The sequence below is a fragment of the Suricata suricatta genome, chromosome 12, assembly GCF_006229205.1.
Source record: "Suricata suricatta isolate VVHF042 chromosome 12, meerkat_22Aug2017_6uvM2_HiC, whole genome shotgun sequence".
NCBI classification, from domain to species: Eukaryota; Metazoa; Chordata; class Mammalia; order Carnivora; family Herpestidae; genus Suricata; species Suricata suricatta.
The window spans coordinates 4,059,891-4,082,340 of record NC_043711.1 but is presented as its reverse complement, the minus strand read 5'-3'; the positions used below and the strand labels follow the sequence as shown (position 1 = coordinate 4,082,340).

The window sequence follows — 22,450 nt, the reverse complement described above, 5'->3', positions numbered from 1 at the left end:
TCATGACTGTGAGATCATGACCTGAGCTGAAATCAGGAGTCAGGCACTTAACTGACTGAGCCACCCAGACACCTGTAGCAGATACATGATTCTTAAATACGTTTGCCTTTTCACTTTCAAAGTTAACGTTTACTTGACAGTATCTTTTGAAGCACAAGAGTTTTTAATTTTGGTGACGTCCAGTTTTGCCATTTCTTTTAATTTATGTTTTGTGCTTTGGTACCTTATCTAAAGAAATCTTTACCTAATCCAAGGGCACAGAGATTTTCCCTTTTTCCCCCCTAATGTTTTGTAGGCTTGGCTTTTACATTTAGGTGTGTGATAATTTTGATTTCGTTTTTGTGTGTAGTGTGAGGTGACAATCTAAGTTCTCTTGAGTTTTTTGCCTGTTTTTGGCATATTCCATCATTATTTATTGAAGAGACTGCCCTTTCCCCGTTGAGCCACCGTGGTGCCTTTGTTAAGAATTAGGTGACCATAAATGTGAGCTGGCGTTTCTGAACTCTCTGTCTTTTTGATCTTATACCACAGTTTTGGTCAGAAGCTTTACGGTAAGTTGTTAAGATGAAAGTCCTGCATTTTGTTCCTTTATGAAAGGCAAGGATCTGGTGGCTGGAGGGCCAGGGGGTCAGCCATTCGGGGAGACCTGAGGATGACAAGACTGTGAGCGCCGGGGTGTCTGTAACAGCATGAGCGGGCGTAAGACAATGACAGGCTCTGAGTTCAAATTCTTATTTTTTTAATATTTAATTTCTGAGAGACAGAGGGAGACAGAGCTCGATCCGGGGAAGGGCAGAGAGAGAGAGGGAGCCACAGAATCCAAAGCAGGCGCCAGGCTCCGAGCTGTCAGCACAGAGCCCAACATGGGGCTCGAACCCACGAACCGTGAGATCATGACCTGAGCCGAAGTCGGATGCTGAACGGACTGAGCCCCCCAGGCGCCCCTCTAGCATATTTTTTAAGTGGAAGGAAAATCAAGTTTATATCTTTTAATATGCCCTTTAAAGAACGTATTTCAAAATCATAAATATGAGGGTTACAGGAAAGTTTCCAGAACGCCGTGAAGACTCTCTCCTCTTCAGGCAGATGCATTTCCTCCGCCATCCACCGCCCACCCCCCGCCCGCCAGACTGCTCATCAGTCTTCTTCCGAGTAACATGCAGAACGTTCGCGAGCGTGCCTTCCCCAGACTGTGACGCTGTCCCTCACGGCAGCACACACGCCTCCAGGTCAGGGCGCCGTCTGCCTGACCGGCACATCGCAGTCACGTAAGCCAGCCAGCGCGGCCGCCCTTTCCGGTCCAGGGTCACGTGCGCTTTGTCGATGTGCGGCAGCCCTCCAGCCCTCTCTGGCTCCCGTCCCTGCCCCGGCCTGAAGAGCTCGGGCCTTACGTTCTGCAGCGCGAGCCCCTTCTTGGGTTTCCTCTTGACTGGGCCACGCCTGTGTCACGGGAAGGGGCCGGACCGGGGCCCCGTGCGACCGGCCAGTTCTGTCTGCTTCCTCACGGCAGTTTGGGACCTGCTAGTTCAAACGCCCTTGGGTGCCAAACCCCGATTTTTCCCCCTTTAACTTGGAAAAGAAGATTTTCTGGGTCCCAAGGGTATATTAAGTTATGTTGAGCGTTACCCACTATCAGAAGGGAAAGATGGTAGCAAACTCAATTTCTTAAACATCCACTTATTTAAAATATACCTTAGGGGCGCCTGGGTGGCTTGGTTGGTTAAACCTCTGACTCTTGGTATCAGCTCGGTCGTGATATCATGGTGTGTGAGTGTGAGCCCCGTGTCGGGCTCTGCGCGGGCAGCGTGGAGCCTGCTTGGGATTCTCTCCCGCTCTCTATGCCCCTCCCCTGCTTATTCTCTCTCTCTCTCACAATAAATATTAGAAAAATATATACATAAGGACACCTGGGTGGCTCAGTCTGTTAAGCGTCTGGCTCAGGTCCTGATCTTGCGGTCCATGGGTTTGAACCCCGCGTCGGGCTCTGTGCTGACGGCTCAGAGCCTGGAGCCTGCTTCCGATTCTGTGTCTCCCTCTTTCTGCCCCTTTTCTGCTCGAGCTGTCTTTCTCTGTCTCTCAAAAAAAAAAAGTATATATATATATATATATATATATATATATATATATACACTTTTCTGGTACAGGGCATATAGATAGATAGATAGATAGATAGATAGATAGATAGATAGATTCTGGTATATATATATATATATGTGTGTGTGTGTGTATATATACACCTTAAATAAGCGTATTTTTAGCTGTTTAGAACCCACCTGCTTTGTCGAGCCCTTGAACCTGTACACAGCGCGTGCCGTATAACAGATAACCCCCAGAGCTGTAAAGCCCCAGCCACTTCGGGGCTCTCGGACCCAGAGGCGCCCTGCCCCGCTGCTGAGCAGTACCCCCCGGACACACCAGCGCCCTCTCCCCGGGTGTGGGGGCGGCTGCTCACCCTCCTCTGCTCCCGGGCCGAGGCCTCTGGGAAGTCTTGTGGGAGGGACCCGCCTGCACTGGAGCCACAGCGTCTCCCACAAGCAGCTGTGTCACCTGGTGGTCGTGCTCAGAGCCCAGTCCCTCCGACTGGCAGCGGCTTCCTTGCAGGAATGTGGGGGAAAGCACGGCTGTCCCTGTTAGCGCTGTCATCAGGAGGCGACGTAAGCCTTGGCCGCCTGGTCAGGCTGGTGTCTCGCAGACCCCCCCACCTCAAACCGACCTTCCCTCCTTCTACAGCTGATCGGAATTCCGTGGGGAGGTATTAGGAGGTGACGCCAGCGTCGTCCCCACCATCACGCCTCCAGCCCCTGACCCTGGTGCCCAGGGCTGGTCCCGTCCCACTGCTCCTTCCGCGTTACTGGGGACTTTGTGCTTCGGTTGTTAGAGCTGCTGATTCTGTGGGTTACGTTGTTTCCGTGCTCAGATCGCCCCCCGACGCGGCCAGCGGGAGGCCCTTCAGTCTGGTTCCTCTGGCCCTTGGACGGGTCCCACCTTTTGTGATTTGGGGTTTTTTTTGTTTGTTTGTTTTGGTTGGGTTTTTTTTTTTTTTTAGCACTTTTTTACATTCCGACACAAGCTATTCCAAGCTCTATCTTAGCCCTGGAATCAGACATTTCCCGAAACATCCCTGGTTCCTTTTAGCAGTAGATGGGATTTAGAAACCAAGATCTGGGCATTCAGTGTGCTCACCGCTGCTGGGCCTTGGAGCAGAGATAGAAAACATAGGTAGGTGTGCATGTAGAAACGTATGTAGATACATGTAACACATGCATATAACACGTGTAGAGTTCTGTGTCTGCGTGTGTGGATTATAACACCATGAGGGGAACCTCTGTGGCTCAGTTGGTTGAGCGTCCAACTTCGGCTCAGGTTGTGATTTCGTGGTTCATGAGTTCGAGCCCCACGTGGGGCTCTGTGCTGACAGCTCAGCGCCTGCTTCTGATTCTGTGTCTCCCCCTCTCTCTGCCCCTCCCCCGCTCATGCTCCGTCACTATCAAAAGTAAGTAAACATTAAAAAAAATGAAACTATGAGTTTTTACAGTACCTCCAATTCAAATATGATACCTCATGATTCCTTGTAGCCTCTTCCTCGGTTTCTTCTCCGGCAACGAGAAACTTGGCTTCCAGTTTCTAAAGAATCTCGTTATGTGTTCAGCGTGTCCAGCCTCCTGACCGCAGTGTTCCTCTCCTCAGCCTGCGTGTCTGTCCCCCCCATTCCGCACCCGTGGCCTCGAAGCCTGCCCCCACCCCTCACGTTCTCAGCCACGTGCGAACCTTCCCGTGTGGAAGAGACAATGTCTCCCATGTATTTTTATATGTAAAAATGGATTCTGCCATCTCCGTCACACACATCTTTTCCCTATAGGGACATATATATTTATATGTGGTTGATTTTTGTTATATTGGTGGTTATGTTTATAAAGGTGCGGAGAACTCTGAATTAGCAAATCGAGCCATTGCTTAGGAGAAACACAGAGTCAGGCTCCTGGCAGCCTCTGTTACACATTTTTATCAACCAGTCGCTACCTAACCTTGCTTGTGTTTTCTGTTCAGGGACACCTTAGTTAATACACACTGTTGATTCGTTAGCCCTGAATTCACGGCCAACAGCACTGTCACTCATGCGAATGAAGTCTGTCTAGCACCTGCATCCCCTCCCCTGGGCTCGGCACAGCCTTCCAGCCTGCATAACCCTAGCCAGCCTGTCAGCGCTAGACTCGGGGGCCACTTTCGACAGTGAAACCACCCAACAGAAATGCAAAAACATGATGCCAGACAGACCCCCAGAAGGACGTCGTTTACATTGTGAGCTTGAGCGAGAGGCCCAGGTGGCGCCGTCTTTGATCTCAGCTGATGGTGACTGTTGGGACCTTCAGATGTTTCCCGCTCTGCACACGCCTGCAGGTGACCACAGGATGCCGGCAGCATTGACTTGGGGCTTACAGATCAGTTTCAGTGAGCGGGCAGACTGGCAAATACGGAATCCTCCGAAGAGGGAGATGGACTGTGCTTACATATTAAAACCAAACCCACCGGGTGCGTCAGGGAGGCCACCAAGAATGACTTTACCCTTATAGGCATTATTATCTTTTTTTTTTTCGGCAAGGAGAATATCTTCATACATTTCTGATCTATTTATACTTTCATATTTTAAAAAGAAAAGGGGCCCTGGGCTGCATCTGGGTATCTGGAATCTTAAAAGACTGGAAATCTCCTCTTGTCCTATGAGGCTGTCCTCCACTGGCCTGGGAGGTATCCCCTCCCCTGGTCTTTCAGGGACCCACACTGTGGGTTTATTGGGTCAGCTTTGACCTGCCTGTACGTGCACTTTCGGATGGAAGAATGAAAATTTTTTTGTTTCCTATTTGTGAATTTTGAGAGTGTGTCGGGGAGGGGCAGAGAGAGGGAGAAAGAGACCATCAGCGCAAAGCCCGATGTGGGGGCTCGAACTCATGAACCGTGAGCTCATGACCAGAGCTGAAACCGAGTCAGAGGCGTAGCTGACTGAGCCCCCCAGGTGCCCCTGAACTTCTCTCTCCTTCAAGTTGCTGTTATCCTGGGCCTTATGATCACAATGAAACTCATCCCCCACAACGGGATTCACCAAGAATCCGCTCTTCCCCAAGACTGATGGGTGCTTTGATGAAAACGGTTTGCCTGTTTCGAGGGCTTTCAGGTATCAGATGCTGCACTCCGTTTGTCTTCACCTTCAGCCTGTGGGGTGGAGGGCCTGTTTTTACAGAGCCCTCCCCCCTTCACCCCAGACTCAGAGGGTTGAACTCACATAGCTAGTCAGAATTTGAACCGGGAACTGATGTCAGAGTCTGAACTTCTCAACAAAAGACAAAATGTTTGAATCTGGCCCCAAATCAGGACCCGGGATGCCGAAGTGCTTTATTATCAGAGCTCATCGGAAGGGTTTCCAGGTCACTTTTAGGATGATGAGTTGGTTTGGGGACCCACTTCTCCAAGCTTGTGAAAGCTTTTCTTTCTGATGTCTCAGTCCTCTGGGGAGAAAAAACAATCGAATTGGAACCCACAAGATGAGAAATTCTTTATAGACCTCCCCATAAGCTTCCCTGGGATCATGCCTGGGAGGTTTGTAGGGATTCAGAGATCTGTGATGATTCAGTGTATTGCGTCCAGAGGCACGCAGGCCTCTGAGGGGCACCTCTTCCACAGGGGAATACTCAAGAGACTGCTCCCTAGGGAACCTGGGAGAGAGCCCCCCTACCTGGACTGGAAAGTCTGGTAACAGGTCTTCCTGGTAAAAGCTGGAGGGAGAAGAAAGTGAGTACCTGGAGAGCCTCAAAATCAATGTGTTCATTCTCCGAGACCCCATAGTTACCGAAGGATGAAAATATTCCTAAATGAACGTATTAGTTTATAAATTAGAAAAACAATCGAATCCCTCTCCAGTGAACTTCAGAGCGGCGCTGTCCAGGAGAAATGTCATGTAATCCACCCACATGATTCAGAATTTTTGGGGCACGTGGGTGCTTCAGTTGGTTAAGCATCTGACTGCAGCTCAGGTCATGATCTTGCAGTTTGTGAGTTGGTGTCAGGGTCAGGCTCTGTGCTGACAGCTCGGAGCCTGGAACCTGTTTCTGATTCTGTTTCCCTCCCTCTCTGCCCCTCCTCTGCTCATACTCTGTCTCTCTCAAAGATAAACATTAAAATAATATTTTAGGGATGTCTGGCTGGCTCAGTCTGTTAAGCATCTGACTTTGGCTCAGGTCATGATCTCATGGTTCGTGGGTTTGAGCCCCGTGTCAGGCTCTGTGCCTGGAGCCTGCTTCAGATTCTGTGCTCCCTCTCTCTCTCTTGTCCTCCTCTCCTCACTCTCTACCTTGTTCTCAAAAAAATACACATTAAAAAAGTTAAAAAAAATTAAAAACGTTTTTTAAATGAAAAATTTCTGGTAGCTACATGCAAAAAAGTAATAGGTGAAATTAACTTAAATAATAGATTTTTGTCACCCACTATGTCTAAAATAGTATCATTTCAATGTGTAATCAGTATCGTAAAATATTAATGAGGTTTTTTATTTAAAAAAATTTTTTTAATGTTTTTTTATTTACTTCTGAGAGACAGAGACAGCTGGAGCAGGGGAGCGTCAGAGAGAGAGGGGGAGATACAGAATCCAAAGCAGGCTCCAGCCTCTGAGCCAGCTGTCAGCACAGAGCCTGACGCGGGGCTTGAACCCACGAACTGTGAGATCGTGACCTGAGCTATAGCCAGACTCTTAACCAACTGAGCCCCCCACGCGCCCCAGTGAGGTACTTTATATCCTCTGTTTCATACCCAGCTGTCAAAGCCCAGGACGTGTTTGAGCTTACGGCGCATCTCAGTTTGGATGGCCGCCATCTTAGTGATCTGTGGAGAGTCCATCTCCCACCCCCATGTCAACGTCAGACGGTCTTTTACCAACTGCAAAGTGCAGTTGGAAGTCTCGCAAATGATGCAGAATGATACGTGTGATTTGTTTAACTGCTGGGCTCACCCAGGAGACTTTGGCAAATGGAGGTGTGGAGGACTTAAACCCGTCAACGATGAAGAAAAGGAAATGGATGCGGTGGCGTGTTGGGCCACGATCTACCCGCCCCGCCACCGCCGCCCTGTCCCGATTTCGTCTGTGGACGCCCTAGCCCCCAGGACCTGGGAATGCGGCTGTATTTGAGGACAGAGTCTGTACAGAGGTGATCGAGTTGAAAGGAGGTCCTTAGGGTGGGCCCTGATCCAGGGTGACACCGGTGTCCTTGCGAAAAAGGACATGTGGACGCAGGCTGCATCTAGAGGCCAAGGAGATCGGCCTTGGCACCAGCCAGCCCGGCTGGTACTTTGCCAGGCACGTGGCTGTAGAGGCCCCGAAGGCTGCTGTAGGTGAGCTGGCCGGCGCATCAGAAGGCCATGATTTGAACAGGAAAAGATTACCAGTGCCTCGTAGGACAACTGAGAACCTGTCCCACTGTCCCTCTGCGGGAGCACCCAGCTGGGCTCCTCCAAACCTGTCAGGGACCCCTGGTGTGGGGGGGTCCTGTGGATGAGACGGGGAGAGGAGTGGGGTCCTTAGGTGGGGTTTTCTCAGGACCCCATCCCTTACCGTCTGCGATGGGCCGATAGGTCTCCTTCCTTGGGCTCCTGGCACGTAGCACCCCCCCCCCCAACATTCCTAACAAAAGTCCTCCTTCAGATGAGCTACAGTGAAACATTTGGGCATTTCACAACAAAATCTGGTCCTGGATGGGAAGATTGCTCTGCTACTTTTTTGAGACAAGAGTAGAAAAGTCAGGAAGAACACCTAACCGCATCGGCGGCCAGCCAAGAAGGAGTGTGCACAGCCGCCATGACCCTGGTAGAGAAGGCGTGAGTGTGCACGAGCCCCGCCCACGGCCCCTCTGCCCCCCAGCCCAGCCCGTCTCACCGTGGGGGCGGCCAGGAGCACTTCCACCAGAGAAGTCAGTAGTAGAAGCTGTCGATTAGCCTTTTGTATTTTTGGACCACAAAGTGTCTCTTAATCTTTGTCGTCGGACCTATCGAGAAAGGAGAAGCCAGTTCCAGTGGGGATAAAAGACAAGGCCACGTGTCCTGTGTGCGTGTGGGCAGCAGGGCCCCCGTGATGGGGTCGGGCTGGGGCTGGCTCTCCCGTCAACTTCCTGGGCACATCCCCTTCAGCCTCAGTGTGGGGGTGAGGAGCCCCGACCCCGGCCTGGGCTGGCGGGCACGCAGCATGCTGAGCTCTGCCTGATGGGGACGGGACTCCCAGCAAAGGGGGCGCACCGCCCCTCCTCTTCCAGGCGAGGAGACGGTCTCTGGGCCAGTAGCTCGGAGGCAGCCTGGCATGTGCCCAGCAGGGACAAGACACGAATTCGGGAGTTGGCTGATCCCCGGCCCAGGCTGCTCACAGGCTGTGGGGTTCAGGCTTCCCCAGCCCTGTCCTGAGCAGCCCCATGAGGGCTGCATTTTCAACTCCTAGTTGAAAGGACCAAGACTTGGAGGGACGGGTCACTGGGGGAACGGGCCACTTGGAGGGGACAGGATTTGAACCCAAGTTGTTCAGGGCTGTGTGCTTGCTGTCACTCTAACTCTCTGTGGTCCATGCCGCCAGATTACAGCTGAGTGCTGAGAGCCAGCCCCGGACAGGACTCTGATAGGAAGCAAGATCCGCCCCCCCCCAATCCTGGAGAGAGCAGAGTGCAGGGGCAGACAGACCGAAATCGGCCAGTACATAAGCTAACTTCAGACTATGATGTGTTATGGGAGCGAGATGGTGGTGGTGTAGGTTGCATGATGGGGAGCGCAGGGCTGCCCTGTGGAGGGTGACAGCGAGTCACGTTAGCTAGGATGGCCAGAGAGGCCACTCCGAGGAAGTGACCTGTAAGGTGAGACCTGGACAATGAGAAGGAGCCGAAGAACTGAGGGGGAAGGGCATGCCAGGCAGCAGACACAGCAGGTGCAAAGCCCGAGGCACATTTGCCCGGGGAGTTACAGCTGCAGGGCGGGCTGTGCGGTTGGGGTAGAGCAAGTGGACGGGGGAGGTCCACAGGGGAAAGGTCATGCAGAGTCATAATGAGTGTGGCTTTTGTTCCTAGAGTGAGGGACATGCTGCTTTGGGGAGAAGGGACTTCGTGGGGGGGGGCTGACTCCCCGCAGAGGTCCCATCTCTTAGAGTGTATCCGTGTGGCCCCAGACACTAGCAAGGGACCAGGATCCAAGTGCCAGAGGCCACCTGCTGCCCAGGCCACTCACCCAGCTCTCCACCGGGGATGGAGAAGTCCTTCTCCAGGATGGCCCACTTCTGGATCCTCTGTGCGTTGGAGATGGCTTCCTCGTTCACGGCGTTGATGCCCTCCTGGATGGCCTTGTAGACCAGGGGGTCCCGCAGCGCCAGAATCTCAGAGACGGTGGACGCCTTGCTCCCCAGTCTCTGGCAGAAGTCGATGGCCTCCGGGCTTAGGTTGTCCAGTGGCTGTCCGGTTGTCCCGTCTATCTGACACTGCCCCAGGAGAGCCCCGTCACCACAGCTGGCGAGCACGCACACCCCCTGGCCTGCCCTGTGGACCCTGGGGCGGAGACCCCGCGGGCGGCAGAGCCACGCTACCTTCAGCGTCAGCAGGACGCACAGGAAGTTCGCCTTCTCCCCCACCACCATGGCGTGACTGACGATGGGGATCTTCTCCTTCACCGTGTTCTCGATGGGGACCGGGGCCACGTTCTCCCCGCCCGCCGTGATGAGGATTTCTGGAACAAGGCATGGCCGGTGAGGGGTCAGCGGTGACAGTCCCAAAAGGCTCGCCCCCTCGAGGATCAGAGGGGACAGATGCTGGCACAGATGACCACCCACTCAGAAAACCCCAGAAGCGGAGGACCCTGCCCATGGCCGGGACCCCCGCCATGCCCTTCTCTGGCCCCCGGACCCAGCGTCACTCTGCTCCTCTTCCCCCGTCTCCTGGAAACTCCCAGCCAGTGCCCGAGTCCTGGGCCTGGGGCACTTGGACAGCGCTGTATTTCCCACTGTCTGTTTCTCAGTCCTCGGTCCGCACCGAGGTCCTACAGCAGTCGTAGTAGTAGGATTGTGTGACGGACACCTGTCGTGGTGTCGGCCAGCCACTCCTCCTCCAGGCAGCCAGCCCTGCTGCTTCAGGGCACTCTGCTCCGTGGCCAGAGGCTGTGGTGTGGGCCAGGACTGCTGGGGTGAGCGTGTGACCAGGCCTGACTGGCCAGTGTGTCCCGTTCTCTACAGGGATTCATTTGAAGTGGGCTCCAGTGCGGGTCAGACCTAGAACTTTGGCTGGCCCTTGGTGGGCAGGGGGAGCCTTGGCTGTTGGCGGCCATCTTGTCACCACATGGGGAAAGCCTCTTCAGGAAGGGTCCCGACACCGAGGACAGCTCAGTAAGGGAAGGAGAATGCAAGTCCTTGTGGCGTTTCAGCACCAGGATCCAGCCAAGCCTGACGTGAGACCTTTGGGACTTTTCCATTTTTGAGCCAAGAGTTTCTCTGTTTTGCTCAAACTTAAGGAAGAAGGGTTTTCTGTTGCTTACCACGGAAAGGATGCTAACACAGCCCACGCACTGACCGGGTAACTGCCGGCGTCAGACTCAGTGTCAAGTGCGCTGTCTGCGGCACAGGTTGGCAAACTGCAGGCTGTGAGTCCAGTCCAGCCTCCTGGTTTTGTCTGGTCATGAGCTAAAAATGGCTTATTTTATTCTATTTTATTACTTATTTTATTTTGAGAGCGAGTGTGCACGAGCGAACACAGGTGGGAGAGAGATCGATGTTGAGCAGGCTGCATGCTCAGCACGGGGCCCGATGCGGGCGCAACCCCATGACCCTGGGATCATGACCTGGGCTGAAATCAAGAGTCAGAGGCTCCACTGACTGAGCCAGCCAGGTGCCCCTGGTTTTTATACTTTTAAACGTTTGGAAGGAAACTCAAAGAGCAGTAATATTTCTGACACATAACAACTATAGGACACTAGTATCGGCACATGGCCACACCCGTCTGCGTGTGGCCCGTGGCTGCGTGAGCACCACAGCGGCTGAGCATCTGTGACACAGCCTCGCGGCCCGCAGACGCGAAGACTATTTCCTCTCCAGCCATTAACAGGACGAGCAGGCCTATCCCTGCGCAGCAGCAGCTCTGTTCACCCTTACTTCATTGTTCCCACTACGGAGATCTCAGAGCTGGCGTGATGTCTCCCCCGGGACCGGTCTCCCAGGGGCCACACGCCGGGTGCCTCTCTGCATGGGGGGTGTCGCTGCGCATCCTGTGGGCCCTCCCCCATGCAGGGTGGGGGGCTGGGAGCCTCTGCTGGCGAGCGGGCCCTTCGGCGCTCAGGGCCAGTGTGCCTGTGGGCGGCCCCGGTACCTTTGATGCGGCCGGTGATGTAGAGGAAGGCCTGGTGGTCTATGTAGCCCAGGTCACCGGTGTGCAGCCAGCCCTCCTCGTCAATGACCTCGGTGGTCATGTCCTCCATGTCCAGGTAGCCCATGAAGACGTGGCGGCCCCAGACGCAGATCTCCCCGACGCTGTCCTTGTTCTGCTGGTACAGCAGGGTCTTGCACCCTTCCATGGCCTTGCCGCAGCTGCCGGGGGCGGGGGGGTGGCGGAGGGGGGCGGTCAGAGCTCCGAGAGGCCAGGTCACCCACCCAGGCGCACCCGCTCCGGGACCCAGTGGGCGTAGACAGTTCCGAGAAAAGGAAATACATGTAGGTTTTAAATACACGCAAAGATTTTTTTTCCAGCCTCACTCATAACAAAAGGAACGTGAATGAAAAGTGTTGAGATAGGTTTTTTTCATTTTAAGCCGTCGGCTCAGCACAACATACGGTGCGTATACAAAGCGTTTGCCGCAGCGTCGTTTGTGGCGACAGAAGATGGGGGAGAAGCCGTGAGCCCCACGGGAAGGACCCGTCGAGTGACCGCTGGTCCGCGCCCCCCGCAGACCCTATGCCGATGCCACCCTCGGGCGGGGGGCGCTCTCTCCCGGGGAGAATCCCTCACCGGCCAGACCCAGCGTATGCGTGGGGGGCATGAGTCAAGACCGAGCAGATAAGTTGGTGTCATGAACCCGGACAACCAGGACAATGGGTTATCTGACTTCATTTGGTTCCCAAGCTCCAGAGAGAAGACGGGTTTTGTGTTCATTTTCACGTGGAAAATGCTTTTGTTTGGACAGAAGTCCATCTGTCCCGCGGCTGCTTCCGCCAGCTCAACTCCAAGGAAGCGCTGGCGGGTTCCCCCGCGGGCTGTCGGTTGACTCGAGCCGTCACTGCCCCCACGGTTGTGGTGGGAACTCCCGGCACCTCACAGCATGACCGTATTTGGAAACAGGGTCACTGCCAGCGGGATGAGTTAAATGAAGAACAGGTGTCGAGGGAGTAGGAACGGCCCCCAGTCCTTCTGGAAGGATTGGCGTCCTTGGAAAGATTGGCGTCTGAGTTCCCTTCAGACACGCACACGGGGAGGCCCGTGTGGAGATGATGGCGGGGACCCGAGCCGTGCGTCTAGAAGCCCCGGGCCGCCAGAGGGGGCCAGCACCCCCACCCCCGCCCCAGACACAGTGCAGGGCCTGGGGCAGGTTCTCCATCGCCCTCAGAACGAGCCAGCCTGCCCAGACCTTGACCTCGGACCTCTGTTCCCCAGAGTTGAAAGAAAACTTTTTGTGGGTGAGTCTGTCGGGCTTTGTTAGGGCAGCCGTGCCAAACTCACACACACATACCGTGAACCGGGGTTTTGGGCGGGCGGGAGGGAGCTCTTCACTGTGTCATGTCATGCCTTCCGAGTTTGGGGACATGGGCCTGTATTCCTCACTGAAAACCGCTCTTCGAGACAGAGGCCAGGGCCCATGCCTTCCCCCAGGGTTGGCGTGGCATCTCTTCCCTTTAGGGAAGGACCACCCTTTGGTCTTGGAAAAACTGCAGTGGGCATGTGGGTTACACCAAAAATCAGCCTCAGATGGGACTGTGGGGCGGGGAGGGGGACGCTGAGGTGCAGAGCTCCCCCATAGGGTGAAAGCAAAAGGCAAGGGGTGGTTTTGCCGTATTAGGAAGATCGAGCCTGCTCTTGGCCAAGTTTGGAGGCAGTTGGAACCTGGCCAAGCAGGAGAGGAAAGCTGGACTTGTGGTGTGGCCGCAGGGGGCTCAGGGAGAGGCGGTGGGGGCTTCTGCGACTGTCCGGCCCGCGGTCTTTGGTGTGCCTCCCATGTGCGTGTCCTGGGGATTCACTCCTGCAGCCTGGGACCCGCTGGGTTTGGGAGGAAGGGCCCAGGGACGTGTCTGAGCTGGAGCATGGCAGAGACGAGGGGTCCCGAGGTCTCGGGAGGGGACCCTGAGCTGGGTGAGCCTGAGTGGGCCGTCTGGAGCAGAACTCCCCAGTGACGGCTTAGGAGACCCTGGGACGTTCCGGGAGTCCTCCTGGTGTGCCGGCTCTCCAGCACACGGGGGCTTCCCTGGTCATGAAGACGTAGGGCTTGGAGGCTGGGGACAGGGGTCACTCTGGACACTCAGGCCAGGGTTCAGCTCAGCTCAGCAGCTTGCCTGCCCTCCTGCTCCCACGTTGCTGCCCAGGAGCCTGGTACCTTCGGATCCTGTAGGTCTCCTGGGTGGATACGGTGTGGGGTCCGGAGCTTTCGCTCAACCCGTACATCTCGCCTATACGTATGTCCAGGCTTAGGAAGAACTCAGAGGTCTCTTGGTCGAGGGGTGCAGCTCCGCTGATAAAAGAGTGGCAGCGATCAAGGCCAAGGGTGCTCTTGACTTTGCTGAACACGAGGGCCATTGCTATGCGGTAGCTCATGGGAATATCATTTGTCCTGTGATTAGGAATGCCAAGGACAAGAAAAAAATTTTTTTAAAGCCAAGAACAGCCGTGGAACCAAATGGGAGTTGGTGGGGGCCGGCTGCGCCCCCGCACCCACTGCCCTCTCCCAGCCTGGCCCGCCGGACCCTGCACCTACCCCAGCATCCTTTTAGTATTGATCTTTAAGCCGACAACTCTTCCCCACGTAAACACCTTCTTCCTCAAGCTTGAGAACCTGGCACCAGCTTCCTTTACCCTCTCCTGCATCTTCTCCCAGACTCGGGGCACCCCCAGGAAGGCAGTGGGCCGTACCTCCTGCAGAGTGCTGATCAGGGTGCCCTGCAAGAGACCGAGCTGGGTCAGCCTCACGCCGCCTTGCTGGAACCTGCCTGCCGTCACTCCCCAGCCATCCAGCTCAGCCCGCGAGCTCCTTCCCTTTGCCGATTGGCCCAGGGCGAGCGCCCACCCAAGGGGGCCAACTCATTGGCTGGCTGGTAGCCAATCAGATTTCACACACTCTAAGGATTTGGTGGAGAGCACAGACTGGTAAAAACAGCAACAACAACAACAAAAACCTGACCCAAGCAGGCAGCGGGATATTGAACAACTGGTAAAAAGGATGTAAGAGGGGCGCCTGGGGGGCTCTCTCGGTTGGGGGTTCGTCTTCAGCTCAGGTCACGATCTCACGGTTCGTGGGTTTGAGCCTCGCGTCAGGCTTTGTGCTGACAGTTCGGAGCCTGGAGCTTGCTTTGGATTCTGTGTCTCCCTGTCTCCCTGCCCCTCCCCCACTCGTGCTCTGTTTCTGTCTCAATAATAAATAAACATTATTTTAAAAAAAGAAAAGGATGTAAGATTCTTTCCCAAATAGACCTACGGGTCCAGAGCAATCCCTGTCAAATCCAGGCAGGATTTACTACACAGATTGACAAGCCATCCTTAAAAATGTACATGGAAATGCAGAGGACCTCAGACGACCGAGGCAATTTTGGAAAGGATCAAAATCAGAAGAACCACTATTTGATTTCGAAATTTACTGTAAAATAGGGTGATTGACTGTCCTGGTTTGCTCAGAACCGAAGGAGTTCTGGAATGTCCCAGGGAGACCAGGGCAAAGTGGTGGTCCTGCCAGAAAGCCCAGAACACTGGTCAGTGCGGTTCTGGTGCAGGGACGGGCGGACGGGGCAGAACACGCTGAGGAGAGGTTCAGGGGAAGAATGGCTGTTGTGTCCTGAAAAATAAAAGCGCTCGGCTTAGTGTCTTCTCACCAAACAGAAGAGGGAACTCACAACGGAGCGCAGACCTGAGCGTCAGAGCTAAGACGCAGGGGGCTGTGGGGGGCACGGGACAGGACCTCTGTGGCCCCAGGGCAGGCGGGGGCGGCTTGCACACGGCCCCGCAGGCCACAGTCATGGAAGAGGAATGACTTCATCGGAGTTGGAAGCGTGAAGGCCGTGCTGAAAGCCAGCACTTGGTTCGAACCTGCCTGTAAGGCGGTACACAGCCAAATTTTAAATTTCTTTTTTTTAAATTTTTATTTATTTATTTTGAGTGAGAGAGAGAGAGTGAGCATGAGCAGGGGTGGGGCAGGCAGGGAGAGAGAGAATCCTGAGCAGGCGCAGTGCTGTCAGTGTGGAGCCTGACGTGGGGCTCAAACCCACGAACCATGAGGTCACGACCTGAGCTGAAACCAAGAGTCGGACACTTAGCAGACGGAGCCACCCAGGCGCCCCAACCAAATTTTTAAATGAGCTAAAGAGGTGCCCAGGTGGCTCCGTCGGCTAAGCGTCCGATTCTTGGTTTCGGCTCAGGTCATGGTCTCACAGTTTGTGAGTTCAAGTCCCAGGTCAGGCTCTGTGCTGATACTGCAGAGCCTGCTTGGGATTCTGTCTCTCCCTCTCTCTCTCTCTGCCCCTCCCCTACTCACTCTCTTAAAAATGAATACATAAAAAATTTTTTTAATGAGCAAAAGATTCACACAGATGTTTTTTCTCCCAAAGAATGTATACAGTGGCACCAAGTGCATGAGGCGGCACTCATGCCCCCTGACCTTAGTCCTCAGGGAAATGCACATGCCCCTTCCTGCCCCCAGGACAGCGGCGGTGGGGACAGCAGCAGCCCCGTGGCCTCTCTGGCACTCCAAATGGGGCTCCACTTTGGAAACATTCTGACAGTTTCTTGATACGTTAAGATACCTTTATCAGCCGTAGGGCTGGTGGCTTGGAAACCGTTGACAGTATTTAGGAGTTGATAAGGATGCGGAGGGACGGGATGGGCTTGGATCTCGAAGCCGCGTTCGGGCACTTGAAGCCATCAGCCAGGAAAGGAAGTCATCATCGAGTGGGTACAAGTTCTCAGACACGGAGCACGGGAGTGGGGGGAGGGGCCCAGGAGATACCGAAGCGGAGAACGAATCTTCTAGAAGGAGTCACACAGGCCGTAAGACTTAGCCTTTTCAGTGCCTCCAGGCAGAGTCTTGGTCCCCAGAGTTTGTCACACCCTAACCCCAGAACCTGTGAAGATGTTCTCTTTCCCCGCAAAAGGGACTTTGTAGACGTAGGAAAGGGCCTTGAGATGGATTTGGTTGTTTGGAGCTTTTTGTGCTGGGGAATGCTGACTTAAAACACACAAACACACACATTCTGCTTTTTATTTTAAAAATTTTTAAGTTTCATTTTTTTATGTTTTGTTTATTTTTGAGAGAGAGAGACAGTGTGAGCAGGGGAGGGGCAGAGAGAGAGGGAGACACAGAATCTGAAGCAGCTCCAGGCTCCAGGCTGTCAGCACAGAGCCTGACTCGGGGCTCGAACCCATGAACCATGAGATCACGCCCTGAGCCAAAGTCAGATGTTCAACCAACTGAGCCACCGGGCACCCCAATGTGTTCAAATTTTTTTTAACACTTATTTATTTTTGAGAGACAGATCATGAGCGGGGAGGGGCAGAGAGAGAGACACACACAGAATCAGAAACAGGCTCCAGGCTCTGAGCTGTCAGTACAGAGCCCAACGCGGGGTTCAAACCCACAAACTGTGAGATCGTGACCTGAGCCGAAGTCGGACGCTCAACCGACCGAGCCCCCCAGGCACCCCAAATATGTTTTTTTAATACCAGTCACAACTTAGTTTGGGGGGTTCAGCGCACAACCCACACAACCATATGGAGACGCCCTGATGGGGATAAAGACATAAAGTAAAAGAACGTGGTCAACCGTTTCCACTGCTCCTATGTTGGAGCATAAGATAGAGAAGGAACCCCGGGCCCGAGGGCTTAACAGAACCACCCACCCGCCCAGGCTGCCCTCGGCCTCACCTTGAGAGCGTTCGGCTGGGCGAAGTAGGTGCAGGCCCCGATCTTCATGGGCACCCAGACGTCCATCATCTGAGCCGCAATGTGGCTGAGCGGCAGGTAGCTGACCACCACCTCCTGCTTCTGGGAGGCATAGGACAGGCCGCAGTTCCTCGCCACCGCGCCGGCCGTCCACGTGATCTAGAACACAAGTCGGGCTTACCATCCGGGGTGCCCCGTCCTTGCCGGAGGGCTGTTGAAATGCAATTATTTAACGCACACTTACAGAGCACCTACTGTGTGCTCGGCGCTGCTGTCCTAGTTTATAAACACGAAGTCCTAATGTGCGGGGGTCAGTGACTGGGATTCTGTATATTTTCCAGGTGAGGAAACCAGCACGGAGCAGTGAGCTAATGCGCCCCAGGCCAGGAGTGGGCGGCTCCAGGCCTTGAAGAGCCTCTTGGGTCCAAGAACAGACCCTGGAATCAGAACGTCTACACGGAGAGTCGGAAACCTAAAGGATTGAGTTAAGTGTCCCAGGATCAAATCCTGACTCCACTGTTTGCTCGCTCGGTGACCCTGGGCTCTTTGCTCATCTGTAAAATGGGCACAGGGGCTTCTCCTGTCCAACAAACCGAACGACCTTCCCGTAACCCCATCACACACACAGGCAGCAATGAGCATATTCATGCTTTCTTTCTCCGCTGTGTGCCTTGATGTGAAGTTCCAGCAGGTCTATAATTTTGCAGCCTGCGTTTCTCACCGGTGTCATAAGTCCCTGGCAAAGAATTAGCCTCATTAATTCAGCCACACGGGTCTCCACACTGTTCCTGCAGCACATGAGGTATGGTGCTGCCTCAGGGCCTTTGCACATGCGGTTCCATCTGCTTGGAATGCTCTTTCTCCGGCTTTCCCCACAACTGAGCCTTTCTCGAATGTTATGAGGAACGTTCTGTTTAAATGTTGCCAACTCAGAGAGGCCGTCTCGCGCCACCCAAGCTGAAGTGCCCCTTGTCTGGATGTCAGCCTCACAACCGGCCTGGTTCCATTTGCCCCGTACCCTGTTTTCCCGTGGGCCCTCACTGGTTCAGTGCAGACTTCATACGTGTTTGTTGAAGGAGTGAGGAGAGAGAGAGACATTCAAGTGCGGGGAAGTCTGCCGAGAGCCTCAGGGTCCGGCCCACTTCTTCCCCTGGGCCTCAGATGGAGGGGGTTCACTGATTCTCCACCAGCCTGTGTTCCTCAGGCACCCAGCACCCATTTGTTGAGGGAAGGGGCTTGGCCTAGGTAAGCCGCAGTGTAGGCCGGGGGTGTTGGCACTTCTGGGTTCAGATCCCGGCTCAGGGATGTTGAGCACTTCATTTCCCCTCTCCGAGCCTCAGTGTCCCCATCTGTGAAAGGGGTCCATGACAGTTTCCCTCCCGGTCAGGGGTTTAGGGAGGGGTTCACACGTGCTCATGTCGGCGTGGCGCAGAGCGCCCGGTAAGTGGAAGAGGCTTTGACCTGTCGAGCCGACACCGGGCTGGCCTTGATTTCCGGCTGTAAAGACGATGGTGTGATTTAACAGGAGCCCACGTTGGCCTGGCTGGTGCGGCCCGCTGTGCGTCTGTGCGTTCGCGGCGGGGTAAAGACGGCTGCACCCCCCCAACCCCCGTCCGGAGCTGCAGTGTTTTCCTCCCCGCTCACAGGGCTGCTTTGAGCAAGACAACGGAGCAGAAGGGACCCCGTGTAACTTCGGACATTGAGCCCCTGCGTCTGCCCCGGGGGTTACTTCCTCTGGGGGAACCGGCCTCCAGGGAGGACGTCCCACGTCCTCGGGGCCACAGCACGGTGGGGTACCCAGGCCACCTGAGACAGGTGGGTGCTCCCCTTCTCGGGCCAGGGAGCACCTGCGACACTGCCTCGGACAAAAGAAACTCCCCGCTGCGCCCGCCTGACCTCCAGACTCCGAAGTAACCCGCCGCTGGGGCTTTCAGCCGGCCGAGTTACCGACACGGAGCCTGATACAATTCATCCCGTCGGGCAGCTCTGAGGGACAGAAGCCATTCCGGACTCCCTGCTACAGATGGGGAAACTGAGTCCCAGAGAAGGTGAGGGACTTGTCCCAGGCCACCCAGCCAGCAGGTGGGGGCACCAGGATTCAGACCCAGGCGGACCCAGTGCAGGAACGACCTGTGCGGGTCCCTTTATGGGGGGAGGACGTCTCCCCAGCCATGAGGCCACGAGGAGGAGAGACGCTGGCCCGGGTCGGGCGAGGGTCTCATGAGACCCCCCCCACCCATGTGTTCACAGACGCCACAGAAGTGGGTGGAGGCCCCTGGCACTGGGGACGCAGCAGTGAGACGGGAGAGGCCAGCCCTGTCCTCACGGGGCTGATGCCCACCGGAAACAGGCGGCTATATAACGTGCCAGGGTGAGAAAAACAGGAGCGGGGAGCAGAGGAGAAGACCCTGGATGGTTTATTTTTGTGTGCTGTTTTCGACATGGAAGTCCAGGAGGGCTTCGTGGAGGAGGTGAGCAGGGACCTGAAGGAGGTGAAGCTACAAGCCATGGGGCTCTCTGGCGACGAGAGCGGGCAGAGGGCACGGCCAGCGAAAGCCTGGTGTGCCCGGTACCTGTTCCCCTCGGCTGGGAGGAAACCTCATGTAAACCCTGGAGGTCTTCCTGATGGAGGCCCACCATCGCCAGTTGGGGGCTTTTCTGCTTTTTAAAATGCACACGTGTGTGCCTTGCTCGCAGACGTGTTTTAGTTTTTAATATAATGCACGTTTTGCCCTGTCTGCCACTCTGCACCTGACTTTCAAGTGTTCACGTCACATCTCTGGACGGTTTTACACGTCAGCCACGTGGAGCTGCAGGGTCGTTAAAAACGTGTCGGGTGGAGCCCACCTGCCCAGGTTCGAGGCCCAGCTCTGTTGCATCTCGCTGTGACCCGGGCCACGTGACCCCACCTCTCGGCACTTCAGTTTTCCTGCCTGCAGAAGAGAGCGTGGCCTGAGAGAACTGGGAAGAGCCGCTCCGAAGACTCACTGAGTGGAAAACCCTCGGAACTGTGCCTGGCGTGGACTGAGCGTGCAGCCCGCGTGAGCCGTGGCCGTCTCTCCCTGGCGTGGACTGAGCGTGCAGCCCGCGTGAGCCGTGGCCGTCTTCCCTGGCGTGGACTGAGCGTGCAGCCCGCGTGAGCTGTGTCCGTCTTTTCTACTCCTTTTGTTTGAAACAGCTCTATTGACAGGTAATTGACACACAGGACACCACATGCGTGTAAAGTGTGCAGTTTGGCACCTCTGACATTTGTCTCCACCTGTGAAACCATCACCAACGTCAAGGTATCGAATGTTGCCGTCACCCCTGAGGGTTTCCATGTATCCCTTGGGATGCGTCCCTCTTGCCCACCTTCTCCCCCCGCCTCGCAGCCCCAATCTGCTTTCTGTCCCTGCAGATACATTTGTATTTCTTAGGGTTTTATATAAATGGAATCCTTTAGCATCGTTCTCTTTATTCTCCCATAAGGATGGTCTAAATTGCTATCGCTTGTGGACTCTGTCCAGACACAGAAGGCTTCTCCAAAGATGCAGCCTTTCCCAGACACGGGATGTGTGTCCTGCTCTTTCACGGGCGTGTCTTACCCTCAGACGCCATGCTGAGCTCTCTCCAAACAGGAGCTCACTCAGTTTTCAGGAGGCGCCACGAGGAGGGTGCCGTAGCACCCCACCCATTTTACAGACGTGCAAACTGAGGCTTGGAGCCCGTAGGTAAGCCTTGCCCAAGATGAAGAGCCAGGGTTTGAACGCGGGTCTGCTCCGAAGCCCTCGGTTTTCGCCCCTGCACGACGCGGCCCTCTTGGGCGTGATCTCATGACCTCCATGCTTCACCGGGCCGGGAGTCGCCATGGGCCAGAGCCCACAGGCCCCCCCACGCCTGTGGGTCAGGAGCGGGAAGAGCCCGGCGTGCAGAGACCCGGGGCCGCAGAGCTCAGCGCTGCTGGCGGAGACCCACTTACGTTGTCGTGGCTGAGCATCACCCCCTTGGGGTTGCCTGTGGTCCCGGAAGTGTAGATGAGCACAGCGCACTGATTGGCCCTCTGCTCGTCTATGATCTGGTCCAGCTGGGATTCGGGGACGCTGTTGCCAAGTTCCATGAAATCATTCCACTGTGGAGAGAAAAGACAGGCAGAGGATGGGGGCCCCGGTGTAAGCGGGACCCGCGACGGGCCAGGGGTCGCCCTCCCCAGTCAGGCCTGCTACCGTCAGCTTCGCTAAAGCATGACCCCCCGCGCGAGGGAAAGCTTAGGGTCACCCCGGCTGCTGCCCCTTTCAACAGCCCTAAAATGTTTGCTTCGCCGCCTCCACTTCCTGGCCCGGCGGCCGGGTCTGGACATGTGACGGCAGCTGGTCCAATCACGGCGAAGGTCAGGGCTTTTGCTGGAAGCGCTGGGGCAGGAATGAGTCATCTGGACACGGATGAGTCAAGATGTAGCCCCAGGAGCCACGGAAGGTCACCCGGCCAGTAAACAGGAGCCAGCTGTCTGAACACGGTGGCAGGACTCCGGCGCCGGCTGCCCACCTGCCTTCAGAGCCGGGCTGGCCTGTGCGCGCTGAGTTATCACCCCAGACGTGGGCCCAGCAAGGCCCTGGGGGAGGGCTGCGCTCGGGATCCCAGCCGGAGGGCCCACAGCGGCCTCCAGAAGGGGAGCGGGGTGACGCAGGCCCCGTCAGGGGTGCTGCTGGCATCTAGCTGGCGGAGGCCCGGGGTGCTGCTCGGCCCCATGACAAAGAAGTCTCCCCGCTGGAGGCCCTGCTGCTGACAAAGGAGGTTTTGGGTTGTTTTTTAAGGTATCCGGACCTCAGGCGTTGCTCCTGGGACGGCCCCTTTTAACCGCTCAAAGGTCTGCGCTTCTGATCAGTTTTCACCCTCAGTCGGTCGCCATCCTGGTCTTGAGATAGTGTTTTCTGGAAGGCACACAAGCGGCCGAGGTGCTGGTTGGCCAGAAAGGATCACAGGCGCCTTTTGTCCCCTTCTACGGACAGCGAACCAGAAAAACTCTGACGTTTGAGGACTTCCGATCCGAGTCGTGGGCTTGAGGGTCTGATCATGTGGACGGTAACAGGCGTGCGTCTTGGCCCCTCTCACAGCCCCCTGCCCCGGCTTCCGAGGGATGACTCTGCGTTCTGTCGCACACCTCACCCCTGCTGGCTGGCCTGACGTCCCCCTGCTTGGAGGGGCGGCAGAGAGAGAGGGAGGCGCAGAGGAGCACCGGCCGCAGGACCAGAGGGAGGACTAAGGACTTAGCCTCCAGGGCAAAGTTTAAAGAGATGCAGACAGCAGAATATAAGGAAAGGACAACAGGGGCGCTGGGGGGGGGGGGCTCT

The 22,450-nt window shown here is 55.5% G+C and overlaps 1 protein-coding gene across 3 annotated transcripts in view; it reads right to left on the bottom strand.

Moving 5' to 3' along the window:
- Positions 1-5,345: 5,345 nt before the first annotated feature.
- Positions 5,346-22,450, bottom strand: part of LOC115274005 (long-chain-fatty-acid--CoA ligase ACSBG2-like) — a 32,653-nt gene continuing 15,548 nt past the window's right edge. The window contains exons 7-16 of one of the 3 annotated variants that reach the window (XR_003901042.1): positions 21,082-21,231; positions 17,106-17,282; positions 13,954-14,135; positions 13,576-13,809; positions 11,364-11,581; positions 9,596-9,735; positions 9,244-9,490; positions 7,919-8,027; positions 5,729-5,860; positions 5,346-5,501 (exon numbers count right to left, since the gene is read on the bottom strand). Coding sequence is in view for 1 of the 3 variants with exons in the window: in XM_029917369.1 (XP_029773229.1) it covers positions 7,954-8,027; positions 9,244-9,490; positions 9,596-9,735; positions 11,364-11,581; positions 13,576-13,809; positions 13,954-14,135; positions 17,106-17,282; positions 21,082-21,231 (1,422 nt within the window). In the remaining 2 variants the exon portion in view is untranslated. The remainder of the gene's footprint in view (positions 5,502-5,728; positions 5,861-7,918; positions 8,028-9,243; positions 9,491-9,595; positions 9,736-11,363; positions 11,582-13,575; positions 13,810-13,953; positions 14,136-17,105; positions 17,283-21,081; positions 21,232-22,450) is intronic. The other 2 variants (XR_003901040.1, XM_029917369.1) reach the window with 2 other exon arrangements.